The sequence below is a fragment of the Muntiacus reevesi genome, chromosome 2, assembly GCF_963930625.1.
Source record: "Muntiacus reevesi chromosome 2, mMunRee1.1, whole genome shotgun sequence".
Lineage (NCBI taxonomy): Eukaryota > Metazoa > Chordata > Mammalia > Artiodactyla > Cervidae > Muntiacus > Muntiacus reevesi.
This window is the reverse complement of record NC_089250.1, coordinates 259423643-259438555: the sequence shown is the minus strand read 5'-3', so window position 1 is coordinate 259438555 and position 14913 is coordinate 259423643. Positions and strand designations below refer to the sequence as shown.

Below are 14913 nucleotides of genomic sequence, written 5' to 3'. Positions count from 1 at the left end.
GTGCTAACATGGCAGAAGGAGCAAGTGAGCTCTTTGGGTTCTTTTACAAGGGCACTACTCCCATTTGTGAGGGCTCTGCTCTTATGACATAACTGTCCTCTGAATGCCCCGCCTCCAAATACCTTTACATTTGTTATTAGCGTTTGACACGTGGATTTTTATTTGTGGGGGTGGGGGGGACACAAACATTCAGACCATAGCAGAATTTGTATGTAGAGTACATGAAGCACTCTGATAGTTGAGCAATAAAAAGAACCATTATTAGGGACCAAGTATCCATATGTTGAAATCCTAACCCACAACTGGAAGGTGCAGCCTTTGGGAGGTAATCATTTCTTAGTGTTTAAATATACCAAGTGGGCTTCTCTGGTGATTCAGAGGGTAAAGCGTCTGCCTGCAATGCGGGAGACCTGGGTTCGAGTCCTGGGTCGGAAAGATCCCCTGGAGAGGGAAATAGCAACTCACTCCAGTACCCTTGCCTGGAAAACCCCATGAACAGAGAAGCCTGGTAGGCTACAGTCCATGGGGTCACAAAGAGTCAGACACAACTGAGCGACTTCAGTTTCTCTTCTTTTTCTTTCTAAATATAGCAAAACATTACATTGTACATTTTAAGTATATATAATTTTAATTTGTCAATCATACCTCAGTAAAGCTGGGGGGGGGGGGGCGGAATGTGTAGTAAGTAGGCTATAAAACTCCCAGCATAAAAATACAGTCATGCTCAAAACACTGATCCCTAGAGGAAAAGTCACCAGATTAACAATGATTGCATTTGGAAGTCGATTGTATACAAACTTCTTTCTGAAGAAAATGGTGACTGTGAGTTGAATAAATGGTGAATATGGCATGTCTGAGGTACAGTGAAGAAATAACTGACAAAAGCAAAATTAAATGTTTTTTTAATTATGAAATAGTTTAAATATACAGAAAGATACAGAGAATAAAACCCCACACCAGCTTTATTATTTTAGAAGAATTGGCCGTGATTGCTTATTTTTTCAACAAGTGATTTCTCCTTTTTCCCCCTCTCCAGAGGTCATCACAACTTGATGATTATTTCCATGAATGTTATTACACTATTTTCTTTCTTTTTTTTTTTTTTTTACACTATTTTCATATGGTATTCAGCCATGAAAAAATACATAATTTTGATTTGCCTGTTTTCAAACTGGAACCATATCATACAAAATACCCCCAGTTCAGTTTCAGTATTGTTTCTCAGATATATCCATGTTGATACAAATATCTCTAGTTCCTTCATTTCAACTTCAAGTCTAACATTTAAACCCCAATGATTTTTTTGATTGCATAAAACTTTTCATTTCTACAAACACTGAAATGGGTCTTCATGTACATCTCCCTGAACACGAGAGGCTCTGTAGAGGTTTTAAGTTGAATTTCTGGGTCAAAGAGTATCCATATCTTCAACTTTACTAGATATTGACAAATTCTTTTTTTAAAAAACTACAGTAAGTCCCCTACACAGGAATGAGTTCTGTTCCAAGAGAATGTTTGTAAGTCCAATTTTTCCAAGTCTGACTAAGTTAGCCTGGGTACCCAACTGACACAATTGGCTATGTAGAACTCTACTGTAATAGCTTTCCCTGGAGAAGGGAATGAATGGCAACCCACTCCAGTATTCCTGCCTCAAGAATTCTGTGGACTTTTCACACAAATAATACATAAAAAGCAAAAAATAAACACAGTTTTAATCTTATAGTGCAGTACCTTGAAAGGTACAGTAGTACAGTGAAACAGCGGGCATACAGGGGCTGGCATCAAGGGAACAGGCAAGAATTACTGACTGGAGGGAAATAGGATATGGTAGAGCTGAAGGATTGTCAGCAATAGAAGATATCAGCTGCATCACTGCCTGCTTTTGTGCTTGCTTCTGGACATCCTGGACTTGAAATAAAGATACTGTACTACTGCGCTCTATACTGTGAAGTACACAAAAGCACAGCTACTTATAGAGGGTGGACGCATGTCACAAGGTACGCCAGACATGTAGACTAACTTACATGACTAGACATGTGAATGCACATATACATCTTTGGAAGCTTGCAACTTGGTTTGTATGTAGTGGACTTACTGTATTTTCAACTGCATTGTATCATTATTTCTACTGCTCCACATCTTTTCAGTAATTAGTACTGAGATGCTTTTGAAATAGTTCATTGTGATTTTGTTTCTCTCACTGCCATGATGTATACTGTCAATTCTTTTACTACTCCCAAATCCATTCTTTCTCTACTGGTATTTATTTATTTTTTTCTCTACTGGTATTTAAATCATCTTTATCATATGCAAATTTTCTACAAATAGATTAGATTCAATAATTTTATTGGTGTTCTTTAGAATTCACACTTCATAGATTAATTTTAAAAGTTTTAAGATTTGGTGGGAAATTAAAGGGCAAAAAGGCCTATTGAGGAATTTTGTTGGAATTGCAGTGAATTTGTTAATCAGAAATAATGAATCTTTATTATCTTGAGTCTCTCCAGCCTAGGCTACATAATATCCTTTGATTTATTTTATTACTCTTCAGTTTTCTGGACCTAGAAAATCTATTGTTTTAACTCCTTGAGGATCTGGTCTTTGTATCGATCATGTTGTCTCCTCATGTCTAAATCAGTGTGTGGCAAACAGCAGCTACTCAATATTCACTGAATGAGTGAAACTGTGTATATGTGTGTGTGTGTGTGTGTGTGTAGTTTGTAATTTTCTTCTCTCAATCCCCTTTTGATTTCAGTTTTATAATCACCTGATAAAAATTTATACACTTTGTATTTTTTTCTGTAGCATGAAACAATTTAGATAAAATCACCTAGATTAACCCATACTATTACTTGGGACTGATGTCTTTTTATGCTGCAGTATGAATTTCTTGAGGTTTTGGAGTTAAGTGCAATACTCTGTGCTTGATCTAAATAGAAGTTCTGTATTTTTCCCAGTGAACCTTCATTTTCTTTAATTAGTTTATCTAATTCTTTCTCTTTAGAAACCTCCTAAAACCAGCTGTGTTATATAGTTCTACTTCTGTTACTTGCCTATAGTAAAAACACTCCTACATATATTCTAAAGTTTTTAGGTTGTCCCAGTTGTGACCTGCTGCTTTTCATGGATGTTCTTTGTCTACTAAGGAATCTTGTTTTAGTTGTAAGGATTAAATGAGTTAATATATGTTGAGTGTGTAGAATAGTACCTGGTACATAGTAGGCACTCGATAATGTTAGCTATTATTATTTAATTGAAGATCTGCTATATTTGATGCACTAGGTGAAGTACTTTGCATGCAGATTTCTTACTTAATATGCACCAATGTACAACAGACAATTTCATTTAATACTCACATTTCTACACTACAGTATCCTTTATTATCCATATTTTAAGAATTAAAGAAAACCCTGAGTTGTAGATAAGTCAAGCAAATTACTCAAATTCACACAAAGCCAGAATAGTAGGAGAGCTATGATTTTCCAGAATCTAAGCTCTTAGTCCTCATAAGTGCCTAGATCTGAGAGAGAAACAAATAAAATAAGGCTGAAAGGTATATAGGAACTAGATAATGAAATTCATCGTGACAGTTTTAAAGACTGTAGATGTTAAAGAACAACAGCAAGGCAGTGATGTATTATTAAACTTGAAAATGATCATTTTGCATGCATGGTGGGAAATGAATTTAAGGGGACCAAAAGTTAATACAGGAAGATCTCTTAGCTATAGAGTGATCCTCATGATTGGTCAACAGAAACGAATAGAATTCTATAGCTGATACTACCATTTTAGTAATCACTTTTGAAAATCCAGATGCACATTAGAAATATCTTGGAAATTTTTAAAAAACACAAATGCCCAGGTATTACTTTTTTCCCCAAAACTCCAGATGTGATTCTAATGAGCAGCCATGTTTAAGAACAACTGGACTATATGATGATCTTTTATATCTAGTTTCACTTTTTCTATTTCATATTCAGTTCTCCCATTTCATTTACTTGGTTTTCCAATCTGTCTCATTTTTTGTTCTTTCTCAAGCCTTTATCAAGCGTAGTAGAAAAGCTTTTGTAAACATACATACATACATATATATATAATATGTATAATATATATTTTAGAAAATATGAATTTTTGCTTAGCTAAAAAATTTATGACATTTTGGCTCCACTTGTTTGACTAAGTATGAATAGAATGCTAGATTTCTAATTTATATTCACTCAAAACTTTGATATAGTCCCATTTATTCTGGCATCTAGTATTACTGCTAAAAGTCTAGAAAGCTTATTATTTTAGTGATTTTTTAAAGTTTTTTGAATGATGCTTGAAACTTCAATTCCGAGAATATAAAGAAATACTATGTTGTTAAAAAAACAAACAACCAAAAAGAAATTAACATGTGATACAGTAACTAAAGTATAGATTTGGTTCAAATTTCACAAAATTTTATGCTAGAGTCCATTATTAGTCTTCATATCTTACTCAAGATTCCACATTGTATTTAGTTGCATTGAGCATGAAAGAAATTCTGATAAATTCTCTTTTCATTTTTATTGTTACAAATATTTTCTAATTTTCCTTACTATGGTTTCTTAGATATACCCATCATTTAAAAGTGGCCATTTAATTTCCAAATACATGGGTTTTTTAAAGTATCCTTGATATTAATTTCTAATTTTGATATTAATTTCTCATTTACATGCTTTCTTCTCTGCAATCGCCCTGTGTTTTTCTAATCTTTTAACTTCATTGAGGCTTTTGATGGCTGTCAAAGATCTCTCTTTGTAAATGTCACATTACCCTTGAAAATGTGTAGGTTATTTTCTTTTCTTTTTTGTGTAGGTTATTTTCAAATATCTTTTGATAGTGATTCCTAACATAATTCCACAGTGATAAGAGAACAGACTCTGTATGATTTCAAAACTTTTAGACCATGAAACTTGCACCGCATTTTACATCCCTGGGTATGTTACAGAGTCTCTTGGTTTATAGTCTATGGGAACTTCAGTAGAACTTGTATCCTACTGTTGTAAGGTTGAAAATTATATGAATCTTAATTATGTTGAATTGGTTCATACTGCTTTTCTATTCTACTATATCCTTCCACTTTTCTGCCTATTCACTCTATTAATTTTTGAGAGTTTGATATTGAAACTCCAACTAAAAATCTACTTAAAAAAATAATTGTAATATATAGTGGAACTATGTAACTTTGTTTTGTATTTTCCAAGTCTCCTGTAAATGTGTTATCATACCTTCATAATTTAAAAAATTTAAAAAAAAAGAGAGCTATAGAGTGATCCATGTGAGATGAGTCTTAAACTAGGATGGCAATATTAGAGATGGAGAGTATAAATTCCAAAAGTATTTATGAAACAGTCTACAGGACTTGGTGATTGACTGGATTGGGTGGTGAGAGTGACTCCCCAAGATGGATTCTCTGATGATGAGCAAGGTGTGCATGCTGCCTGAAAGTCTTCTTGCATTCCTTACATTCATAGGGCCTCTCTCCAGTATGAATTCTCTGGTGTTGGGCAAGGGATCCACAGTAACTAAAAGCCTTTCCACAAACATTACATTCATAAGGCTTCTCTCCAGTATGAACTCTCTGATGTTGAGTAAGAGATGAATCATTGCTAAAAGCCTTCCCACATTTAATACATTCGTAGGGTTTCTCTCCAGTATGAACTCTCTGATGTTGAGCAAGGTAGGCAATCTGGCTGAATGCTTTCCTACATTGCTGACATTTATAAGGTTTTTCTCCAGTATGAATTCTCTGATGTTGAGCAAGGTGTGAATTCTGGCTGAAAGCCTTCCCACATTCCTTACATTCATAGGGTCTCTCTCCAGTATGTATTCTCTGATGTACAGTAAGGTATGCACGAAGGCTAAATGCTTTCCCGCAGACATTACATTCATAAGGTTTCTCACCAGTATGAACTCTCTGGTGTTGAGCAATAGATGATCTATTGCTAAATGCTTTCCCACATTCAATACATTCATAGGGTTTCTCTCCAGTATGAACTCTCTGATGTTGAGCAAGGTAAGCAAACTGGCTGAAGGCTTTCCTACACACCTTGCATTCATAAGGTTTTTCTCCAGTATGAACTCTCAAGTGTTGAACAAGGTGTGCATTCTGACTGAAGGCTTTCCTACATTCCTTACACTCATAAGGTTTTTCTCCAGTATGAATCCTCTGATGTTGAACAAGATTTGATCTCTGGCTGAATGCCTTCCCACATTCTACACATTTATAGGGTTTCTCTCCAGTATGAATTCTTTGATGAAGAGTAAGGGATGAGCTCTGGCTGAAAACTTTTTCACAGTCATTACATTTCAAAAGTTTCTTCTCTGTATAGATACTCTTAGGCTTAATAGCAACTGATTTTTTTTTAAAGCTTTTATGTGTGTTATGTTTATGTATTTTCTCCTCTTTGGGGATTATCTGATGTGTATGAAGTAGTGTGTTGGGATGGAAACTTCTCCAAGTTTTGTTATATTCTTGTACTCTTTCATCAACAGGGGCTTCTTCATGAGTGATTGTCTCTTCCTTGAAACATGCTTTCTGATTCATTGGTTGCCCTTCAAGATGGCCCTCACATTTCCATTCTTTTTTCAAACTGGAGTGCTCAAGGCCATAGCTTGTAAGTTTTTCTATTACCTTCTGAGATGATTGTGGTTCATAAATGTCCTGCTTTGGGGTTAATTCTTCAGTCTCACACATAGATTCCCAATCTGAAAAATAATAATAATAAAAAATTCTCCTCTATTAAGTACAAGAAAGTACATTTATAAAAGTGCATCCTAAAGTATGTGAATTTAACAGCAAATAAGACCCACAAGAACACTGGTTTTTGTAGTTCTGAAGACTGCAAAACCAATAACTGAAAATAAGTCATGGAGTAATTGGAGGAGGAGAGTGGAGAAGACTCTTGAGAGTTCCTTGGACTGCAAAGAGGTCAAACCAGTCAGTCCTAAAGGAAATCAACCTTGAATATTCATTGGAAAGACTGATCCTGAAGCTCCAATACATTGGCCATCTGATGTGAGAGCTGACTCACTGGAAAAGACCCTAATACTGGGAAAGATTGAGGGCATGAGGAGAAGGGGGCAACAGAGGATGAGACTGTTGGACGGCATCACTGACTCAATGGACATGAGTTTGAGCAAACTCCAGGAGACGATGAAGGACGGAGAAATCTGATGTGCTGTTGTCCATGGTGTCACAAAGAGTTGGACACGACCGGGTGGCTGAACCACAACAACAAACTCGAAGAGGAATGATTAGAATTATAAGGAAATCAATACAGTAAATCATAGGTCAAGAAGGATTTGTGTAGGTGGTTGGACCTGGTTATAATTTTATGCATGTATGAATAATACAGGAAATAATCTCTACTCTTACAGTTACTTCTTTTAAGAACATTCATTGTTCCTTGTGCCAGGTACAAGTTTTGAAAGAAATGAAGATCCTTACCTTCATGGATCTTACATTCTTGGGGAGACCAGAAATAAATGCTAAATAAGTAAATTTTATTGTATGTTAGAAGGTACTAAGTGCTATGGAAAAAGAAAAGCAGGATAAGAGAGATCAGGAGTGATGGTGAAGTCAAAGGAGGGAATCATTAATAAGTTAACACTGAAGCAAAGAATTGAAGGAAGTGAAAATGTTAGTCACTTATTCACAGAAAGAACTTTCTGGACAGAAGAAACAGCCTAAAGGCAAATGCATGTTTGGTTTTTCTGAGGAATAACAAGAAGGTCAATGTGGCTAGAGAGGGCTGAGATGAAGTCAGAGGTAAAGGATAATTAGATTATTTAAGCTTTATAGGCTTCCTAAGGAACTTGGCTTTTACTGAGTGAGATGGAGAGCCACTGAAGTGGTATGAGTACAGAAGTGACATCTAGTTACAGTATAATGAAATTACTGGAAGGTGGAGAGCAAGAGAAGAAAAGGGACCTACTATTGTAGCAATCAATGTGAGAAATAATAATTATTTAAACCAGAGAGGTATCAATGAAGATAAAAAGAGGTGGTCAGATTCTATTTAATTTTTCCTCTTGGAAAGGCCAAGAAGATATCCTGACAGATTGGATACAGAATGTAACAGAAAGAGATAAGACAAACATGCCTTCCGAGTTTATGGTTTGAACAGTGGAAGGATGGAACCGCCGTCAACATTGGCCAGTGAACCCTCCCACACTGTTGACAGAGAACAAACTAGTAAGGAGAAGGACACAGTGGGAGGCAAGATAGGGGCAGAGGATTTAGAGGTACAAACTTCTATGCATAAAACAAGCTACAAAGATATATTGTACAAAGCAGAGAATACAGACAGTGTTTTATAATTACTATAAATGGAGTACAACTTATAAAACTTTTGCACCAGTATGTTGTATACCTTAAACTAATATAATACACTAAATCATCAACTATGAGTGCATGCTCAGTTGCAAAGTTGTGTCCAACTTTTTGCAACTCCATGAACTGTAGCCTGCTAGGCTCCTGAGTCCATGGATTTCCCAGGCAAGAATACTGGAGTGGGTTGCCATTTCCTTTTCCAGGGGATCTTCCCAACCCAGGGATCAAAACTGTGTCTCTTGCATTGGCAGGCAGGTTCTTTATCCTGGAACCACCAGGGAAGCCCACACTAAATCAACTGTACCTCAAAAAAAGAAAAAAGAAGTCTGGACTTGAGATTTTTAAATTGGGAGTTGCCAGCATATAGATGGTATTTAACAAGACTATATTATCAAGAGAATGAGCATATGTAGAAGAGAAAGGAGCAAAGGAATAAACCTCAGAGCACTCCAACATAAAGATATTCAGGAAAAGAGGAGAAACCAAAAGATATTAAGAAGTGCAAATGTAAGCAAGAAAAAAAATCAGAGGTGAAAACATTAACACTACATGATATTAAAGGTTATAATAAAAATCAACTTGTTCAATGATTTATACTGAAAAAGAATAAAATACACTTTCACAATAACATACACAGTTTGGAATATATTATTAAGAAATGACACAAAGGGAATTCTCTGGCTGTCTAGGGGTTAGGATTCCATGCTTTCACTGTGGAGAGTCAGGTTCAAACCCTGGTCAGGGAACTACAATCTTGGAAACCACACACAGCAGAACTACAATCTTGGAAACCACACACAGCAGATAAAAAGAAAAAAGAAATGTCATGAAAATAATTAATAAAACAATGGCTAATAACAGTAACCATTAATAAGAATTATCTTTCTTTATATATAAAGTATACATTGGGACTCGCAAAACACCACATAGATAAATAAAAGGCACATAATAGAATATAGAAGCTATATGGGAAAGTATTATACTATTTATACTTCTTTTTCAAATAAGAATATTATCTTGCAATTTTAGAATCAATTTTAAAAAGCAATAGAAGAAAGCATAAGGAAAAAACTTTACAATTCTAATAAGGGACCACCCCCTAAAAACTGAATAAATGGAGAAGATGCACACCTTGCTTTTTATATATGAGAAACCAACAAAGTTACAAAGTCTCATTAAATTTACTTATTATGTTCATTCAATTACAGTCAGAGCCTACTGTGATTTCTTAAAAGAACTGTGCGATAAAGAATGTGGCAGGCCTTTGTCCCTGTTTCCCAAGAGGTAACCTTTAAGTCATCTGAACTCCTGGAAGGAGGTCTTTGTTATTCATGGAGCCTCTTGGGCCACACCTGATAGTTAACACTAATAAGGTGACTCATGATGACTCCTTAGGTAGTTCTGGCTAAGGAGATGACTCAGGCTGGAGGCAAACCATGTTGGAAAGACCAACCATATGATCTGAGAGTTGGAGCTTTGAGCCACCATATCAGTCTGACTTTTGGGAAAGGAAGAAAGGCTTGGAGGTTGAGTCACCTTGGGTAATGACTCAGTCATGCCTACATACTGAAACAAAACAAAACTAACCTCCCCCTGCCACCACCACCGCCCCCCCCCCCAAAACACAAAAAACTCTGGATACTGAAGCTCAAGAGAGCTTCCCTGGCTGGTAATATTCTTTTGGAAAACTGAGATGCCTGATGGGCCCTTATGACAACTGAAATCTTACATTTGCAACTCTCCCAGCCTTCCACCTTTGGTGCCTCTCCTTTTGGCTAATCCTGATATGCAGTCTTTGTTACAGTAAAAGTGTAATCATAATAATATGCTTGAGTTCTGTGAGTCATTCTAGTGAATTATCAAACCTGAGGGTGACTGTAGGCATTCTCAAATGTGCAGCCAGCTGGTCAGAAATGAGGGTGGCCCCAAGGAGGCCCCAACTTGCAGCTGGTGTCTGAAATAAGCACAATCTTATGGAATGCTGTCCTTTCAGATTTTACAGTTTGGCAAACTCATTGCAAGAATTTTTTTCTTTTTTTAAGGAAATTCCAGGGTGGTCTAGAGGTTAGCACTTAACACTTTCACTATCATGGGTCTGGGTTCAATCTCTGGTCGGGGAACTAAGATGCTGTGAGCCAAACAGTATGGCCAAAACAAAAATATTGTGACTTTAAAAAAAAATTCTTTTTAATTCTAAAGTACACCAAAAAATATACATGAATCTAGGATGGACTATATGTTAGCCCATAAAACAATCTTAATAAATTTTCAAAGATTTAAGTCATACTAAGTATCTTTTTTAATCATAATGGACTGAAACTAGAAATCAATAGCAACATAAAAACTGGAAAATCCACAAATACATGGAAATTAAACAGCACACATTTATACAACCAGTGGGTCAAAGAAGAAATCACAGAGGAATTTAAAAATATCTTACAACAAATGAAAATAAAAATGCAACATACCAAAATTTATGTGATGCATCAGAAATAGTTATGGCTGTGAAGTTTTACATCACAAAAGAAGAAAAATATCAAATAAATATTAACAAACTAGAAAAACAGCAAACTAAACCAAATGTAGAAGAAAAAATAACAAAGATTCAAGCAGAGATAAACCACACAGAAAATTTAAAAAGCAATAGAAAGAATCAATTAAACCAAGAGTTTGTTTTTCAGTAAGATCAACAAAACTGATCAAACTTTAGACTGAGTAATTAAAAAAAGCAATTCAACTGAAGTCAGAAATTACTCCAGTCAGAGCAATTAGGCAAGAAAAGCAAATAAAAAGTACTTAAATTAGAAAAGAGGAAATAAAATTATTTCCGTTTGTAGACAACATGATCTTACACAGAGACATTCTTAAGACTCCACAAAAGAGAAACAAACACTTTTTATAACAAACTCAGCACAGAATCAGAATACAAAGTCAACACACACCCGTCAGTTGCATTTCTATACATTAACAATGAACAATCTGAAAAGAAAATTAAGAAAACAACTCCATTTGCCACAGCAACAGAAAGAATAAAATGCTTCAGAATTAATCTTGGTGAAAGACTTATACAATGAAAACTATAAAACATTGGTGAAAGAAATGAAAGATAACTGTAAATAAATGGAGACATCCTGTGTTCATGGATTAGAAGTTAACACTATTATGTCCACACTACCCAAAGCTATCTACAGATTCAATGCAATACCTATCAAAATCCCAGTGATTTCTCCAGAAATAGAAAAATCAATCCTAAAATTCATATGTAATCTTAATGGACTCTGAATAGTCAAAAGAATCTTGAAAAAGAAAAGGGTAGTTGGAGGTGTCACACTTCTTGATTTCAAAACATATTACAAAGCTACAGTACACAAAGCACTGTGATATGACATAAAGATATATAATATGTACATATATATATACACACCCCAATGGAATAGCAAATAGAGAGCTCAGAAATAAATCCTTATATATATTGTCAAATGATTTTTGATGAGTGTGCCAAGACCTTTCCATGGGGAAAAGCACAGGCTTTTCAACAAATGATGCTAGAAAAATTAAATATCCACATGCAAAACAAAGAAGTTGTTACACCACATATAAATATTAACTCAAAATGGATAAAAGACTTAACCTAGGACTTAAAACTAAAATACTCTTAGAAGGAAACATAGGGAAAAATCTTCATGACATTATATTTAGCAATGATTTATTGGTTATGATACCAAAAGCATAGGTAATAAAAGAAAAAAGTAGACAAATTGAACTTCATGAAAATTAAAGACTTACTGTGCATAAAGGACACAATCAACAGAGTGAAAGGCAACCCACAGAGATTATGGGAGAAAATATTTGCCAATTATGTATCTGAAAAGAGGTTAATATTCAGAATACATAAAGAACTGCTAAACTCAACAATAACACAATTAGATTATAAGACTGGACAAAAAAATGTTTAGTTATATACTGTTCACAAAAGAAACACAAAGAAGAGAGTAAAGGAGTAAAGAAAACTACACTAAAGAAATAGTAACAAAAGCAGGCCTTTATAAAGTTCTATCAAGCTAAATAGTAAAGGGAAGAATCATCATTAAAGAGTAATAATAATAAAAAAATAAATAAAGAGTAATAATAATAGAAGAATTCACCAAAAGATAATCTTTCTGGGATTACCCGAAAGATAATCCCCAAAACATATTATAAAACACTTTCATAATACTGCTCAAGGAGACTTTTTAAAAAAATCAGTAGACTCAGAATTGACCAGCACAATTAAATAAGCTTAATCCAATGAACATATTTCAAATGCTGTACTACACAAGCAGCAGACATTTTCCAGAACACATAGTTTATCAAACTTTACTCACTAGACATAAGATAGGCTTCAAAGTACTTCAAAGCATGCATATTAAACAGACCGTTAAAACAGATCATATCCTCCACCTGCAATGTAGTTAAAACAAAAACTTAAATTTGGAACTTAAAGCTTCTAAATAATTCATGGTCAAGAAAAAAAAAATCAGTGGAAATTAGAAAATGCTAAGATATACCTGACAACAAAAATACCACATATCAAAACATGTGGACTGTATTCGTAACATAGTCTTAAATGCTTAGAAAAGAGAAAGCCTCAAAAACACTGAATTATCTAAGTTTAAAAGCTAAAAATAAAAAAAAACAAGACCTCCCTGGTAGTATAGTGGATTTGAATCTCCTCGCCAATACAGAGGACAGGGGTTTGATCCCTGGTCCAGAAAGATTCCACATGCCTTGGAGCAACTGAGCCTGTGTGCCACAACTACTGAGCCAGTGCTCTAGAGCCTGTGAGCTGCAACTACCGAGCCCACAAGCCACAACTACTGAAGCCAGTGCGTTCTAAGGCCCACGAGCCCCAGCACTGAGCCCACTCCGACTACTGAGCCTGTGTGCCTAGAGCCTGTGCTCCGCAACAAGAGAAGCCACCACAACAAGGAGCCTATACACAAAAATGAAGAGTAGCCCCCACTCACCCCAATCAGAAAAAGGCTGCACGCAGCAACAAAGGCCGAGCACAACCAAAAATAAAATAAGCAAAATTTTTATAAATATTTTAAAAGAAAGAAAATAGCATAAAAATGTAGGAGGAATAAAACAGAGAACTACCTGACAAAAATCTAAAGATAAATTAGAGATAATCAGTGAGGTAAAAAATGTCTGAAAACATTAATAAGTTGAAAGATTTGTTTCTCTCTTTTTAGAAGGAAAAATAGGTCATGATTACATATACTGCTGCTGCTGCTAAGTCACTTCAGTCGTGTCAGACTTGTGCAACCCCATAGACAGCACTGGAATGGGTTGCCATTTCCTTCTCCAAGGCATGAAAGTGAAAAGTGAAAGTGAAGTTGCTCAGTCGTGTCCAACTCAGCGACCCCACGACCCCATGGACTGCAGCCTACCAGGCTCCTCCATCCATGGCATTTTCCAGGCAAGAGTACTGGAGCAGGGTGCCATTGCCTTCTCCGATGATTACATATACTACCAACTTTAGATAAGAGAAAATAATAACTTTAATAAATTTGAAAACTTACATGAGAAGTATAAATCTCTAGAAAAATACCATATCCACAACTATAGGAGAAATAAAAAATAGATTCTTATAACAGAAATTGAATTATTAAATTCTTTTCATACATAAAAAATACCAGGCCAACATGAACAAAGTTCTACCAGACATCCAAACACAAACATTTATTTTACCCAAAATCTTCTAAGGAAGAAAAAGATTTTATGATATTAGGACAACTTTGATTCTAAGATCTGAAAAGGAGTACGCAAAAGGAAAATTGAAGGCCAACCTCACTGACAAACACAGATGCAAAAAACCTAAAGAAAATATCGGCAGATAGCAACTAGCTATGAATGGAAAAGATAAAGATAGGTCTGTCTCAGGAATACAAGATGGGTTCAACATTAAAAATATAATTCACTACATAAAAAAGAAAACATCATCTAATCACTTACAGATATAGAAAAACACTTATTGAAATTCAAAAGCTTTCTATAATCAAAACTCTTAACAAATGGTAATGAAAGGGTATCTACCAGAAACCTTTAAACATCAGAATTATTAATAACAAAATATTACAGCACTTCCTAGGTGGCGCAGTGGTAAAGAACCTGCCAGCCAATGCAGGAGATGTGGGTTCAATCCCTGGGTCGGGAAGATCCCCTGGAGGACAGCGTGGCAACCTACTCCAGTATTCTTGCCTGGAGAATCCCCAAGGACAGAGGAGCCTCATGGGCTTACAATTCATAAGGTTGCAAAGAGTCGGACATGACTGAAGTGACTTAGCATATACAAAACACTTCAGTTGAGACCAGAAGTTGATAAAAATACCTGCCATCACTACTTTGATTCATGCTGTATTGGCGATCTAAGGATAACAGAAAAAAGAAATTAAGGATTAAGAATTTAAAGTGAAGAAACTGCCATTATTCATAGACATACCCACCCACAGAAAGAGAAAAGGAAATCTAAAAATTACTAACAGTAATGTGAGTTTTCCAATGTTGCTAGA

General features: G+C 35.3%; 1 protein-coding gene across 2 annotated transcripts in view; it reads right to left on the bottom strand.

The window, feature by feature from the left end:
- Nucleotides 1–756: 756 nt before the first annotated feature.
- ZNF570 (zinc finger protein 570) overlaps nt 757–14913 on the bottom strand; it is a 31963-nt gene continuing 17806 nt past the window's right edge. For both annotated transcript variants that reach the window (XM_065925887.1, XM_065925886.1), the window contains one exon: nt 757–6732. In XM_065925887.1, the coding sequence (XP_065781959.1) occupies nt 5378–6732 (1355 nt within the window). In that variant the 3' untranslated portion in view covers nt 757–5377. The remainder of the gene's footprint in view (nt 6733–14913) is intronic.